Below are 16,981 nucleotides of genomic sequence, written 5' to 3'. Positions count from 1 at the left end.
AAAGCTACTTTCCCATATAAGATAAATAAGCTTTAATACCTTATTTTAGAAAATGTATCAGGCTCTTGCAACTCTTTTTCTCAAGACATAAATATTACATTAGTAAAGGGGGAAATGGCTTTCTGTTCATTAAAAGAGGCAGATGGAGTAGTTAAAAGGAAAGACACATAAAGACAATGGACAAATAGAAAATGGGAATATGATAATGAATAAATATAAATATTTACATTATTCTCATAGAAATAAATTCCTCATATCTGGAGCAGACTCCTGTTCATGTTTGCTAATTCTTAGCATATCAACTTGCTATATGCTATGAGCAAAATGAAATACAATATAGGGTTCTCTTACAAAGTTTAAGACTAATCACAGAGACTGGACTTACACAACAAGGAATTAACTAGTGATATGAATTTGAAATAAGAAAATATTTGCCTTGGGAGTGGGTAGTATATAACCAAATTTCTCAAAGTCTTTAAGAAATTTGATAAACATTTATTTGGAAGACTTGGGTGGTGCAAGGAACTGTGCTAGGTACCATGGTAGGTAGGTAGAATACTATAAGTAAGTTTTGGTTGTTAAGAAGCTTTAGAAGCTGTAAAAAGAAATTACAAACATTGATAAAAATCAGATCGCATACGAAGATCCCCAGAGAGAAAGGGCAAAGTATTTTTAAGAACCCACAGAGATCTTTTAACAAGGTATAAGTGCCATTTAATTTGAAATGTAAGGAAAGGCAAAATTTCAACAGCCTGAGATATGGTAGGTGGCATTGCTGGTAGAAGAAGGTAAGGCAAGGGAAAAACTAGGAGAACGGTACAGCCAGTATCTACCATCAGAATTTGGAAGAGAGGTCACTGAAGAAATTGCGGATGTGAGAGATTAAAATACAATAGGTAATTGTGATGGTTTATGATGGTTTATTTGTCATGATGGTTTATTTGTTTTTCTGTTTATTTGGGACCAAAGGTTAAGTGATAGGGCATCATAAAAACATCTATGGATGTGCTTCAGGTAGAACAAGAGACCAGTCAGTACCAAGCAGAGGGAACAGGGCTCTCAAGGATGATAAATTACGTAACTCAAAGTTAGAAAAGAATACTAGGGTCAAGTAGGAGGTATTTAAATGCCACCCTAAGAAACAGATAATTTTTATTGGTCATCAGGAACCTGAAGCTTTCTGAATAATACAGTAACAGGGTCTATGTTGTGTTTTACAAAGTGCATTCTGACCGCCCCATGAAAGAAGAACCGGAAGAGAAAAGAAAATGGCAAAGCAGATGAAATATTTAGAATGTTGGGAAAGACAGAGATATAAGTATTTTGAAATTATTATAAATGAAAGAAAGTGCTCAGATTTGTATCACCATGAAGACATCCTGAAAGAAACTTTATTTTTTAAAAATTCCTTATGATAGATATATGCTCATCTATAAAGATGTGGTCCACTGTATTGGTTACGGGCAGGGATTCTGGAGCCAGACTGCCTTGATTAAACAGCAGTCGGCCACTCTATGCTCTTGGTGATTGTGGGTACTTAAGCCATCCCTTTCTGTGCTTTAGTTTTCTTACATAAAAATGTGTATACATATCATTTATGTAAATATGATTTAATATGTAAAATGTAACACTTTTATGTTTTACATACTTTTAAGTATGTTTTTCTCCTTTAAACTGGGTAATAACAGTGCTTACCTCTCTGTAAGACTAAATGAATTAACACATGTGAAACACTTAAAACAGCTCTTGCCATGTATTAATAATTTAAAAACAAACAAAATCTATGACCTGTTTTTATTGAATGCCTTGACTCTCCCCACTTTTAAATCATTTAAACTATACCTGCCATTTACTACTGTTCTATTGCCTGAGCCCTGTATTTTATACAGATGCTAACTTAATTTAAAAACCCATATTTTGGAGATACAGTTCAAGTTGTCTTTGTATGAGCTACCAGGTTACATAAAACTTATACTTATATTGCTAAAAAAGGTTATGCTCAAGAAAGTTTAAAAACACAGAGAAAGAAGATCACCCACTATTTCACCATTCTGACACATTCATTGTGACGATATTTATGTTCCCATCTATTCTTTTCCCTATGCATACTTTGCTTAATTCTAAATATCAGTGTATACATTTTATTCTTTATTTTTCATTCAAAATTATTAATAAGATGTTTTAAAATTCCTATATCACATTGTGGATACTTTAAGGACTAAGTTCAATCAAGATGACGCACTTAACTTTGGATATTTAGGTTATTTTCAATATTTCAAATTATATACATTGCTGGAGGGGAAAAAAGGTTATATAGAAAGTTCTTCTCTTTCACTGAAATATCTTCCCTGGTAAATTACCAGGGATGAAATTACTGACTTAAAGGATATTTAACTATCTGTGGCCTTTGAGATCTATGTTCATTCACTCACTGCCATGAAATTTCTTTACTTAGCCAACTCCTTGTTGCATTAATATTAAGATAATAGCAAGCATTCATTGATTATTTGCTAGGTCCCAGATACTATTCTTAGGGTTTCTACATGCATTATTTCATTCACTTCTGACAAGAACTCTATATGAGGGAGGTACTATTTTTATTAGCCCCATTTTATACTTAAGGAAACTAAGGCTTAGAGAGATTGTCCTAGTTTATGCACCTGGTATGTTGTTGAGCCAGAATTTAAAAACTCTGTGACTCCAGCATCTGAGCTATTAACCCTATAGTGTACCTTACATTTCTGTATATATTTGATTATAAATACTATATATCACAAAAACTCATTTGTTATCATGAAAAGTAATGGTACAAATTACATGCTTCTTTTCTGTGAAAAAAACACATGGTTTTCAAAAATCTAATCAACACACACAGATTTCAATATTATTAATGCTATTAAGTTGAATGTTTTAATTATTGAAGTAACATATAACATGTTATATGTCTAAGTTTTACACTATTAATGATATATCTGCTAACTTGATAATAGAAAATATTAAGAAGAAACTATTAGGGAAATTCCTTATAATAAAAACTAGAAATCTATGATTATTTGAGTCCCCCTTTACATGAAATCATCAAAAAAATTACTAAATCTTTAACCCAGAAAATTAAAATTAAGCAATATAAATAATGTAAGCAGCTCACATCTCTATGTTCTGATGTATGTGCATGTAAACTGCATTACATCCTTGGACTTTTTACAATTAGGTTGACCATATATTCTATCATCCAAATCAGAACACTTTTGAAAGCAAAAAGACACAGTGTAATAAGTAAAACAATTATCCCCAGCAAACTAGACTTATGGTCACACTACTTAGAATAAGGTTTCATCAGTTCTTCAGTAACTAAAATCCACTGGTTGAAGTTCAGGACAAATTTTAGGGAGCAGTGTGGTGCAGTGGGGAAAAAGACTTGAACTGATAAACAGGATCCTGGATTCTCATCCAATTTTGTTACTTATTAATATCCCTGAGCTTCAGTTCCTTCCTAAATTGAAAGAAAGAAAAAATAATACTTTCTACCTCATAGCGGTGTGGTAAGGATTAAATGAGAAAAAATGAACATAGTTTTTCAGTGTAAACCACAAACCACTTATACAAATCCAAGTTATAATACCGAGTTCCACATTTTGAGAAATACTATTCTACTTTTAAAATGGAATAAAATTGTACAAAAGTTCCAAAAATTTCAAATTATATTCCAGACTACGATTTATTAGTCTAAAAATATTTATATATGTAAACTAAAATCTGCTCTCATTTTTTTAAAATGACTACACTTTTTATCTAAATATATTGGTTACTGTGCATAGAAGTTGTGATGTAACTGATATGCTAAATATTTTCAAAAGGACTGTTTGACAATCGAAGCATGCTATCTGGAATTATATTTTTAAATGACTGTAAAGAGATGTTTTCTTTTTCTTTTTTTTTTTTTGCGGTACGCGGGCCTCTCACTGTTGCGGCCTCTCCCTTGCGGAGCACAGGCTCCGGATGCGCAGGCCCAGCGGCCATGGCTCACGGGCTTAGTTGCTCCGCAGCATGTGGGGTCTTCCCGGACCGGGGCACGAACCCGTGTCCCCTGCATCGGCAGGCGGACTCTCAACCATTGTGCCACCAGGGAAGCCCAAGAGATGTTTTCTTAAAATCACTATATTAAAAAATTAGACAGAAGTTCTCTATATATTAGATTTGACAAACATGTGGTTTTCAAAATTGAGTTATTTTTTCCAAAATCACAAAGAAGTAAAAGCTTTTCCATCAACTGATCAAAACTGTGTTCAGTTTTCACAGTTGTTCATATTTCAAACTATACTTTAACACATCACAATGGGCTGCCATTCTAGAAAGTGCCCAGATAAACTTGTCATTAAGTGGCTAACCACCATCATTTGGCTAGGGGCTCACTAACATCCTCTCCCAAACACTTTAGTTTTCCTCTATATGGGACTGGAGTTTATTTTCAAACTCTTAACAGGATCACTGAAAGGAAACAGGAGAAATACTTATAAAGGCAGGCCTGAACTCATTCCAGAGGCAAGTACTCTCACAGCAATGCGTTGGAATTATGCCCAGGAGGGAAGTGTTTTTGCAAATGAACATAGTGCCACAGTTAAGCATAAGGTATTTAATTCCTTTGTCAACATCACTAAGGTTAAAAATTAAGAACGTTGCACGATAGACAATTTACCTGAATTAGTGCACACATCCTTTTTCGGCTGAACCATAAGGAGGCATCTTGAGTCCTTTAATCACATATTTTTAATGAACTCTCACTGTTAATACCTAATTCTACCTGTTCCAATGCAGATTAAAGTAGATGACAGTGAACTAATTTTACTTCATTTTTAAGTACCTTGGTGCAGTTTGCAGGCGACAATAATTTTGGTACTCAAATGTGGTTCCAATTCTCGAAACCAAAATAAATGAATGTGAATAATCTTAATAGTACCACATTTAATAAGATGATTTTGTTCATTTGGAAGAAATTGGAGTCGTCATGGTAAATATATCTCTTTACTGCAGTTAAAGACTGCTTTTCTTACTAAATTCTATACTTAGGAAGTGTAGAACTCAGTTCCTGTTTGTTTTTCTTAACAAGTAAATGTAGAAATCAATTGAGTTAAATCCACAAAATGAAAGAAAAGAGACTATAACTTGCTTTAAACTTTTTTAAACCTTAAAAGAACAGGACTTTTAATATTATTTCCTAGTTTCTTTTTAGACAAATGTAATTGTCTAAAGGCCTTGTGGATAAGGCCTTTTATATGCAATTTTATGTGTCCCGTTTTTAATTGTGCAAACATCTAAAATTCCACTTTCACAATCAAAATCTCCATACTACTGAAACCGGCTGCTTTCACAGCTGAAGTGTGATAGTGTGTTGTTAAAATGTTCTTATAATAGTTATTGTTAAGTCCACTGTCATTTTCAAGTACTTGTCAATAAAAACATTTCCAGTCAATAAAAACATTCCTTTTCATTGAATTAATTAGTTCATTAAGAATATTTCTATACTTACCAAGTGGAATAGCATTCTGCCTATTAGTAGTGATAAATCTGCATCAGTTTTTGATTTCCACACATGTGGAACCTGCAGGATGTTCTACTTGTTAAGAAACACTACTAGTGAAGGAAAGGAGAAGAGGACAGTGGGTAGACAGGTCTGATTCCTTCAGGGAGTGTCAAAGGAGGCTGCTAAACTGGTCAATGGGACCAGAACCTATAGCATCTCTATTTGTTTAGCTCAGAGTTCACTTTACAATGTCAGCTATGGCAGGAATGATAATTGAGTGCTGGGTCATAGGCATTTATATGCTAGCAACCATCCACATGAAGTATTTAACTCTTCAACCAGGACAGAAAAAATATACTTGCTCAGTTACTCTACCTAAATAATGTGTGCAGTAGAAATATCATGTGAGCCACATATGTAATTCTTAAATTTCTAGTAGCCACATCAAAAAAGAGTAAAAAGAAACAGTTGAAATAATTTTAATATTTTATTTAACCAAATATATCTAATGTATGATTCTTTCAATATCTAAGTAACATAGAAAATTACTAATGATGTTTGTCACATTTTTTTGTACTAAGCCTTTGAAATTCAGTATGTAATTCATACGTGCAGCACATATCAATTTAGAATCGCCACTTTTTTAGAACCTCAGAGCCACATGTGGCCACCGGCTACCTTATTAGACAACACAGATCTAAATATTTGTTAAATTATTTCTTGAAATGTTCTACTAGAATGAGACTTTTATGGGGAAGTAATGTGATTTACATAACAAACTACTAGGACCAAGGCATTTAAGTTCAGCAATGAAACAGAATAATATTTGCCAGGATTCTCCTTGCTTTCTGATGGAAACCAGGGCAATACTGTTGCGAAAGTCCCGGCTCTGGAATCAGAACAACCTGAGCTTGAATCTAAGCTAGGACAAATACTACTGACTAAAGTAGCTGCAATCAGCAACTTACCCTTGACAGCCCCATTTTTTTTTCTGTAAAATAGAGATGATAATGTTATCTATCTATTAAATGAACTCGTATGTGTAAAGCACTCAGAAGAGTATCTGCACATAGTAAATTAGCAAAAACATTTAGTTATCATTGTTAGCTACAATTCCCTCTAAATTAACTAGGATGTACAAATATTAAAATTATGCAGCTGGCTTAGGGGTACAAAGAATACATGAAAGTTATTTTGGGGAACGTATTATGTTTTCTAAGTTATAAGAGACATAAGTAATATAACCTTATTATATTATATTATAAGTAATATAACCTTATTATATTTTCAGGATATCCACAAACAGAAAAATATCTATTAATTTTGAAGGTCCCTGTGACATACTTTTAAATAGAAAAATACTGGCCAATTATTATGACCACATAAAGCTATGTAAGAGAAAATTCAGTTTTACTATACAAAGGAAAAGGTTCACTAATTCATATGTTATTATTGTTTCAAAACAAACAGAAAACGTCCAGCTGATGTATTCCGATAACTAAAACTTACTTTGGCCCACTTCCACAAAAATGTGGTCTACCTATATTATGACTTATCAGAGAAATACTCCTTTAATTATTTAGTCCAGGAAAGAAATATGGCTTTGGCAGAAGCAACCTCAGAAAGTTAGCAAGGGAAATTTGATGATTTTTTAATCAAAATTTTAGTACTTATAAAAAATAATTCTATAAGTTTGTAAATCTATTTGCATGTGTCTTGCCTATTAGTAGAACTCTTGTTAGTAGACCCCTTAACATCCTTTTCCTGTTATCCACAAGGCCAGACAATACGGGTTTCAAGACAGGAGGAATCACGCATCATTAAATCCTGATTAATCTCACCTCACTCTGCCCAATCTCCTCTCTTAAAGCTCGTAGCCCAATGTGCAACTGTTGTCTTCTATGTCAAGCATAGGGCCAATTAAATTTTAGTAACAAATATTATTATCGCCGATATTTATTGCAATATTTACTGAATCCTTAGTGCAGATATCACTATGGGGAATCATTGATAAGTTCAATAGTGACTTTACTTAAGATCTACTCAATTGGGCTGCTGGTACACAGCAGACTCACTTGTTCAAATAGTCATTATTACTTAATAGTCATTATTACTTAAAATCTCTGATACAGAAGAAAGTGCAAAGTGAAATTTTAATAGCACACTTTACTTACGTTCACAAGTGTCCCCTTTTTGCTGGTAGCCTGCTTTGCAGATACATTTTCCAATGGGCACTAACCATTCTCCTTCTGCACTGCAGTGCATCCTGGGGGAGTTTTCCGCCTCTTCCTCTGCACTGCTGACACATGTCCCTCGGACCTCGACTAAAGAGGAAAATTCTGAACCAGTCACTGTATCTGGAAAGACAGCTAAGTTCTCAATAATGGACCAGCACTTCTTGTAGTACACTTTGACCGAAACCAAAGCTATGCAAGCCCCTACATCCTGAAAGGCAAGATAGAATCCCTTTTTGGACAAAGGTCCAATCTCTCTCACCTCAGTGTTAAGCTTCATCTTTCTTTCACCAAGGTCACCTTGGGTAAAACTTTCATCTGCAGCAATGGTGTCTATTTTTACATAGAGGTTTTCTCTTATATTCCTGCCAGTGTCGTAGTCTGTTTCATAATAGTACAAATTAAAGGTTTCCTTGCAAGTTCCCAGGACTCCAGGAAGACTGTTACAATCCCTCAGGGTGAATTTCAATTCTACAAAAATCCTTTGTGCATTGCCTTTCGAAATCCAGTTAGTCCGCAGCCAGTTGTTTTGGTTGGGCTCCATGACCTGGCACACCTGGTATGTTCGGATCGGAGTATAGTTCTCATCCAAACCACTAATTTCTTCCCACTGTAAAATTTAGAAAAGGTCATCAGTCATTCAGCAAAAAATAACATTTGGCTTTTGCAAGTGCATGAGGAATCTTTAGTGTAGCACAAATGCATATCATTCAAAGAGCTAGGTGAATTCCTACCCTGACGAACACTGTAACCTTTAGAACAGAGTCTCAGTTCAGCTTCATCCCGGTGTCAGAACATCATTTTTGTTGCTTGTATTGTTTATGCATACAATAAATCTTTCATTTTGCTTAGTATCTGTTTGCAAGTGTATTAATGTTGCTTTTTAAATGTTTGCTTATGCCAATGTCTCCACTGAGCTTGGGATTTTTATAGACTAAAGCACATAACAAAATTACTTAAATTACCATTTAATGCATATACATACAGATACATGGCAGAATTCTTGATAACTCCGTTGACATTTTAAGTGTTGATGTTAAACTTAGAGAGTACCTAAAAACACAGGGAAGAAAATGCCAAGAGTACTCTGAAATGTAAAAGCATTCCACAACATGTTGATATTCATAATGAGAAATCTTTTACGATCTTTGCAAAATGAGATATAAGGGAGGAACATTTTACAGAGCTGTTTATTTATTGCAGTGTTATATACAATACTATCCATAATGCCATATAACTATAAATAAGTAGTTATAAAAGTGTGATACATCTTTATAAATAAGTTGCTTTCAACAGACAATCAAATGTACATGGCAAATCAGCATGCTGGATCATATTTCAGTAATAAGCTTTCTGACAGGAAAAATATCAGATGGTTAAAAATGTCCATTTATATGCTGATATAATGTACACTACAGCAAACTCATATTTTCACAAAAAAAGGAAAACAATAAGCTTAGCCAAATTTGCAACAATTTAAAGATTAAGTCTTGTATAATCTATCTATATTGCTCATTAGTTAATAACTTCATTTCACCTAAAAGCCTAAGAGAACAGTTGTTTATGTCCTTTCTTACCATTATTACAAAATTTCCAAGTTTGTATTTATGATACCTTAATAGTGAAATTGTCACCTACTTATATTCATTTCCCAAACAGGAAATGCCAAATATAAAATTATATTAGTATTCTAATCCAAAGTCACATGGCATGAAATATTTAAACTATCGTTTCAAGAAAAGCAGATGGGAAAATAAACTAATAAGCATGTGGTAATGAGTTTTATTTGTAAAACTCGATCAGAAAAATCAATTTACTTAAATGCTCTGTGAAATATTAATTTCTAACTTTAAATGCAGTTCTTAGAAAACTAACAAGACAGACAAATTAGTAGTATACTGTAATTCAGAAATTTCTTATGATGACATATTATATATTTGCTACAATTTTATTATACATATCATCAAAGGTCCTCAAATGCAGCAAACAACCAATTATCATGTTCAGCTTTTACTCAACACAACTGGAGTTTGTGACTAGTTGATGGAGTACATAGTTTCCTTTTTCAGTTAGCTGCTTATAATTTGCTTGAATGGCCCTTAGCCAAATATAACCAAATTCATCCATTTGGACAAGCAGATTTTAGTCTCTTAATTAGGTTGAAATTATTAAAATAAGTAAAACTAGTAGTAGCATCTACCAAAAAATGAAAAGCTCCAAGGATAAATGAGCTCTTTTGAACAATTCCCTAGTTACAAGAAACGAAGGCTAATTATGAGAAAGGAATATATCTCAAGAATTCTTTTTTCTAGTTCCAAGAACAATTATATTATTTTGTTCAATGTATGAAAAATCAACTTTACTACCAATGAAACTCAGTTAATTTTAATGTTTAATTAAAAATTTACTCCTGCGGGGAAAATTTCAAGATAACTGTTGCATAAATAACAAAGAGTGAAACGAAATAAATGCATTTAATGTAACTTTTGTTTTATTATCTCACTTTCTAAGAGACCGCAGTGATTTCTACAAACAACACCATTGGGAAAGAAGTCTTAATTTGGCTAGCATGCTTTTATAGTATGCTTATAAAGTTATTTCTAGACACTTATATCTTAATAACATTTTATTTCCAGTTAGATATTTAACCACATGTAAGCCAATCCATTTCATATATGGAATATATTGTCAGTCGTCATTTTCTAATATTATCTGTTGATTCCTAAAGATATGTAGGGTTAATGGTTAACTCAAGATACTTTGGACTGATAAAATGTCCATTTCAGTCCAAGATAACATAGACAGTCATAATTTATCATTTTATGGATTACATGGATGAAATATTACAATAATATATCAGTTTACTTCCCGTTAGAGATTAAAAACCATGCTGTATCTCTATTTGTTTTAATTGATGGATGGTGCAAAATGGGCCACATCTGTCATTGGCAAGAAAGGTGCTTCATTTTTTATTGCGAATGTCTTCCTATAGTGTATATTATTTTACTCATGGAAACTACTCCAGTTTCAAGAAAAGTATGACATTCATACTTCAAACTTAGCATACTTTTTATATTTAATCTGTAAATATTTGTCATTTTTTATAGCTTTGTATGACCAATACAGATAGCTGCAATATGATCTTAAGCGTTTCTCAAATATTAATTTAATAAAAAACCTAAATACTTTAAACAGATTTGCATTGTTCACATTTTGTATTCTTTAAATTCTAGCTTATGACATATTGATTTTATGATGTTCTTATACTCAAAAATCCCTTTCAGACTTTCATTCTTGTCTTTGCAAAGTTTCTTACACTTTTTATATCCTCACTTATACTTCATGCTCTTTGACTCCAGACTTTTTATTGTACCAAAGATTAACTTAAGTAACAATGGGGTACATTTACCTTTCTTGGAGCCCCCTTCCTTAGTCAAGGATGAAGTATGTGTCCTGTCTCACAATTAAAATAAGACCTGAAGACATAGACACTGAACTAAACTTAAGTAATATATCTTATATATATTAGTAATATAAGTAATATATCTTATATATATTAGTAATATATCTTAAGTAAGTAATATATCAGATATATGAAACATAACAGTCAGAATTTTTTTAGAATCTACTTATATTTTCATAGAATTTTATTGGACAGCTTTCATTTATGATAACAGATTTTTACTCTGATATGTGCGTACTGTGCCATCACTTCTGATTAATAACAACAGATAGCACAACATATAAATTTCAGAAAATCCAAATCATATTTTAGAGCAAATTTTATGTTAAAATATTGAGCATATTACATTTTTAGTTATCTTTCAAGTATATTTTGAATGATGCTAAAACGTTTTTCAAAAGAGGAAAACAGTTTTAAAGAACTACTGTTTTAAAGAACTACATACAACCTACTTGGTGATGATACCAAGGAAGTATAAAGCAACTAAAGAGGTTTAAGTGAGTTCGTGAAAAGCATGTTCTCTGTAATTAGTTAACAGTTATAGCCTGGAACCTGAGGTATGGTCCCACTCACAGTAAGAACTTATTTTTTATCCATTTTCCAATGTTCTAAATATACCTTGTCTACTCAAAGAACTCAATGCCTCATTATAAGCACAACAAAATATTGAACAAGATATTGGAGATCAAAACAGTTTAAATATGAAGAATGTGAATAATTCCACTGGGGGAGGAGGAAAAGGTTTTATTTCTTACTTAAAAAAAATAAAGGTTGACATTTTATGAGGAGAAGCCCTTACCCCATTGGGTGGAGAGGAAATCCATTCCAGCTCTGTTTGTTGTGCTTTAGAATCCAGCAGTAGTACTGAAAAAGAAAGTTGCATTTCTAAATGTCAGATGAAAAATGAAAACATGTTTGTAAAAGTTATTAAAGTCGATCTAATTTTTTAAATAATTACCATTTTATGATTTAAAATAAAAAGTTATTTACATTAATGAATGACAAAATGTATACCTACCTCTTACAAATATATTCCACTTTCTTAGGGGAAAAAAGATATTAAAACACTAGCATTATAGTTTTTAATTAAAATATTAAAATTAACTAAAAAACTCAAAAGTAGCATGAAAGCAAGGGTAAAAAATTGATATGTGAAGTATACTGATTCTATAGTAATAATATATTGTAAAGAATTTTGTAAACCACTGACTGCTCTAAACTTTGTCAACTATAATAACATTAACATAATAAAGCATACTTCCCTATTACTCCTCGGCCAGTCATTAATTTGTACTATTCTTCCAAAAGTACTTCCTAGTGCCTTTTGAGAATTGGAGCTTTTTTTATTTTTAAACTTTCCACACATAGTGTCTTCTCTTAAGCCAAAATGAATACAATTAACAACTATATTAAGCAATGTTATCATGAGAAAAATAAATTTCCTATCATTTACAAGATATATTATTGGGTTAGTCAAACATTTGTTTTCAATATTTCTATTTTTTTAATTTCTTAATATTTCAAAGCAGTACGTAATTCTCAAAATGGAATATTTAAACTTTGACTTGACTTTTAAAAAACAGTTGTATTCTGCTTTTATGCTACCATAAAGCATAATACACTTAATATTTATATAAATGTAATTAATGCTCCTGATGGTATTAATATAAGATAATGCATGCAAATATCATACATTAATATATACCATACTTCCAATTTAACATATTTTATTGCTTTTTAGGACGATTCCCCTCCTAAAGCATTCACTCTTTGCTCAAACCGGTTGCAGAGTTACATGAGTTTGTATTCTTTAAAAATATTTCTATGATTCTATAGCATTTTAGCAAATGTATCAATTTGTCCAGAAATAATGGTGAATACATTTTCAAGTATGTAAATACGCTTACCATCATCCTCAGCAAAATGTTAAAATTTGAACTTAAATTAAATACATGCTTAAATAAACTTTTCAGTGACCAACAGAGGGGAAAAAATGTGTTTTTAAAGGTAACGAAAATTTGTTACGCTAAGAAAAGAAACAGTTTATTATGTGTTCAACTCCTTCAAGCTAGTCAAGGTTATTCCCTGTAACTGAAAATGGAGATAGAAACACATTTTTCCCAAAATGTTTTATACTTAAGACTCTCAGGGAGACCATGACAGCACAAACCTTGGTTACAAACACTTGACTCCCTTTCAAATAATAATTTCAAAGCCACACTTTTAAAATACCAAGTTGTACTTCGAACTAGGAACAGTCATAAATGTTTAGATTACTGAACTTACATTAAGTAACTTTTAAAGTTTATTTTGTTTTTGTCCTCAACGTGGACAAACAACATGGATTCCAGGTACTTTCCTTTTGAGATTACTTATTATTATTTTTTTTTTTTTCGGTCTTCCGCAGTGACAAGAGACAAGTGAATTTTAAACCCAGGAAACTTTCTTGGGTCGTTTTTGAGGGTGAATTAAAACACTGTGATGTTTGTTTACTCCTTTTCCGTTACCCCTCAGCACAGCCTGGGGTGGGAACCAGGGACCCCGGCGGTGCGGTGATGATGGCAAACAAGTTAAGAGAGAACAAATGAACAAATAAAACAAAAGGGAAACCGGCCCCTGAGCGTTTAACCAGCTCGAACGATTCACCGTGTCTCCCTTCCGCCGTCCGCTCTCTGTGCCAGCCCGCAAGTGCGCGCTTTTGCCTTCCCGCTCAGAGCACCGAGCGCCAGCGGCCCTTCGCGCCCGCAGAGGCGTAGCCTGACGGCCAACCAGGACCCAGGGCACGCGGGCCGGAGTTCGGGGACTCTGCGCTCTGCCTCGCGGGCCGGGGTGGGGGATGCAGGGGGTGGGGGCGAGGGTGAGGAGCAAGATGCGGGTCGCCCCCGGCGGAGCCAGCCCAGAGCCGGGCGGGCAGCGGCTGGAGCCGGGGCGGGGCCGCCGGTGGGGCGGGGCGGGGCGGGGAGGGGGATGCCAGACTGGCGCGCCCGCAGGCCGAAACATCCATTACGCCTCCGCCAGACTTGGGCACTCCAGGGAGCCGGTGGCGCCCTAGCTCCAGAAGGAACCGGGAGGAGGAGAGGGGCTATCGGGAAGCGTCTCCTCAGAGGGAGCGCGGCGACGGTATTAACGAAAGGAAAAACGGCGGCTGCACTTCGCCTCCAAACGTCAGACTGACTTACACGCGCGCTCCCAGTAGCCGAACTGACCTCCCCGATAGAACGTGTGCGGGAAAAGGGGAGAAAGGGGGGGTGCCCCTTCTTCCTGTAACTACCCCGCATCCGCTCCGGAGAGCCAGGCACCTGTTCCAGGCGCTTCCCGGCGCTTGCCCCTGGGTGCCGCGGCGCCGTCTCGGGGCTTGCTCGTTCCCAGAACGGCAGCCCTGGGCCACCGTGGCGCGCCGGGTGCGTTGCCGCCGAGAAGCGGAGCGCATTCCTCACCCCCGCCCACCTTTTAAACAGCTCACTTCTGCGTGTAAAGAATTCGGCCTCCTAGAATCAGAATCCTCTCCACGTATTTCGCACCCAGAAGAGGAACGCGGGCGAGCAAGCCATTCTGACTGCAGGAACCTCTCCCCCTAGTGATGCAGTTATTTATAGCTCAAACTCCAGCCCGGGTCTGTGCGAGCTCGCGCGCGGGGTTTCGCCCCGGCGGTGCAAACTTTTCCTCGGGTCCCGCTCTTCCAGGGGCATCAATACAAGTTTCCAGGATTCAATGTCCCTAATCGCTAATGTCACGCGAGTAGAAGTGTGGGCTTTGGTGTGTATGGCTGTGTGTTTGTAACAGATGTGGGTTCATCTGCAAACGCGAAACCAACAGCTGGAAGTTAAGGTTTTCTCTGAATGGGTTCAGCATCAACACAGGTTGCAGATGCGGAAACTGGGGTCAGAAGGTCAGGCTGGATCAAGGAGCAGACTATGGCGTTTGGCTGTGGGAGAGGGTGTTTTGAGTGATCGAAGAAGGGTCCACGAAGAGAATTTTAAAAAGCAGCACTAAATAACTAAGTTTTCAGGGATAGATGGAGCGAGTACCGGTACGTATCCACTCCCGACCACCATGACCTAAATCTGATAACAGATTTCTCCATCCTCCACACTTTAGGAACAAGTAATTATTAGTAGTCTGCTTTTAAATATCAGGAAATCAACCTTAGACTTACAGCCTGCAAGATACGGAGGAGGGCGGGTAGATGGTGACACTGCTCAGAAGCAAGACCTTTCCATTGACAGGATTTATTTTTCCCCAGCTCCAACTACAGGCACCGAAAGGTATTTTACTTTCTGTTAATGGTTCAAAGGAGAAGGGGGTGGGGGGAATAGCCATATACAGGCGTATCTGGCTGCCCAAATGAATCCTGGCTCTAGTCGACCAGAGCTAGCCCTCGGGGTCCAGGTCTTTTTCAAGGTTAGACCACTAGCACTCCTTAACTGCCGGACTGTGGGGCAGAGGTTTGGGGGCCTCTGGTCGCCAGGGAGGCATCGTAATCAGTTGCATTGACCCAGCCCGTCCCCTGCCTCCCCGGCCCGGCCGAGCCCTCTGGGCTGCCGCTGTCCCTGCGGCCGCCGGGACCCGCGCGGCGCGCGCTGAATGGAGATGTCTCCCGACCGCGGGGCGCGGAGCGCGCGCCGCCCGCTGCTTCACCTCCGCGGCGTTATTGTTCCGTGCAGGCGGCCAAGCGCCAGCCGCAGGCCCGCGCCGGCTCCTCGGACGCAGTGAGCACTTCATTAGTAACCCGAGCGTTCGGAGCTCACCCAAGTCACGGCGCCTCTAGAAAGGCTCCGGACTCCAGCCGCTCGCCGGCGGGCTGGTCAGGATACTAGAGGCTGCACTCCCCAGTCTCCGACCAACTCTGGCCGCAGCTTACCCCCAGGGAGACGAACGGCGAGAGGAGGAAGAGGAGAGGGCTAGAGGAAGAGATCTGACCCGCCCGGGGTCCCGGAGAATGAGCTTGCCGGCCGTTCCCACACCTCCGCCCCCTGCCCTCCGTTGCTGCTCACGCCCTCTGTACAGTCTGCGCCAGAAATCCCGCTCCCGTCGGGCGAACGGCCCCGGGAGCGGGGCTGCAAGCTTCTCGGAGCAGCCCGCTTGCCACCCGCCCGCCAGGAGCGGCCCGAACGTTGAGGGGGCGGGGAGCCGGCGGGGGAGGTTCGCCCGGCTCCGGAGGCGCGGCCGGCAACCCCGCGGACCAGCCGGCTCTTGCAGGTAGACAGCTAAATAAATGTCAGAACAAACTTTGCTTTCCCATCACCTTACCTTCCTTTGCAGCCTGCGCTTCCACGGTGTGTGCAAAGCGGAGCAGCCAGATGTAGCATAAAATAATCCATGAAGGGTGCCGAGTTTGAAAAACCATGGTGCATGAGCAGGTTTTATCTTAGGTTTCAGTTGAGTCGCAGCTTTTTAAATGCTGTTTGCTCCGGAGTATGTGGGGCTTTTTTAAAAAACAAAAATTATTGCGCTCCACGCATCGATTCCCTTTCTCGATCTACGGCCGGCTGCTCCACATTTAGCTTTTTAAAAAAATTTTTCCCTCCTTTGGTCCGCACAGTGTTTGCTGCCTGCAAGTCTCCGACTGCAGACCGGCCGCTTGCTCCACACTCCAATAATATCAATTAGGGGGGAGGGGGGCGGGGCTCCGAGCCGAGAGCCTCTGCCACTCGAGCTGAGTGGCAGGCGCAGCCGGCCTCCCAGGCGGCGATTCCCAGGGCTTGGGGGCGGGTCCCGGTGAAACGGCCGCCCCGGCCTTGGGGGCGGGGTTCGGGGCGTGGG

The 16,981-nt window shown here is 37.6% G+C and overlaps 1 protein-coding gene across 3 annotated transcripts in view; it reads right to left on the bottom strand.

Annotated features, from left to right (window-relative positions):
* Window positions 1–16,732, bottom strand: part of EPHA7 (EPH receptor A7) — a 167,280-nt gene extending 150,548 nt beyond the window's left edge. For 2 of the 3 annotated variants that reach the window (XM_060030221.1, XM_060030222.1), the window contains exons 1-3: window positions 16,469–16,732; window positions 12,018–12,082; window positions 7,696–8,365 (exon numbers count right to left, since the gene is read on the bottom strand). In XM_060030221.1, the coding sequence (XP_059886204.1) occupies window positions 7,696–8,365; window positions 12,018–12,082; window positions 16,469–16,565 (832 nt within the window). In that variant the 5' untranslated portion in view covers window positions 16,566–16,732. The remainder of the gene's footprint in view (window positions 1–7,695; window positions 8,366–12,017; window positions 12,083–16,468) is intronic. The other variant, XM_060030223.1, reaches the window with a different exon arrangement.
* Between the last annotated feature and the right edge of the window lie 249 nt (window positions 16,733–16,981).

This window comes from Delphinus delphis, chromosome 14 (assembly GCF_949987515.2).
Source record: "Delphinus delphis chromosome 14, mDelDel1.2, whole genome shotgun sequence".
Taxonomy (NCBI): domain Eukaryota; kingdom Metazoa; phylum Chordata; class Mammalia; order Artiodactyla; family Delphinidae; genus Delphinus; species Delphinus delphis.
This window is presented reverse-complemented; position numbering and strand designations above follow the sequence as displayed.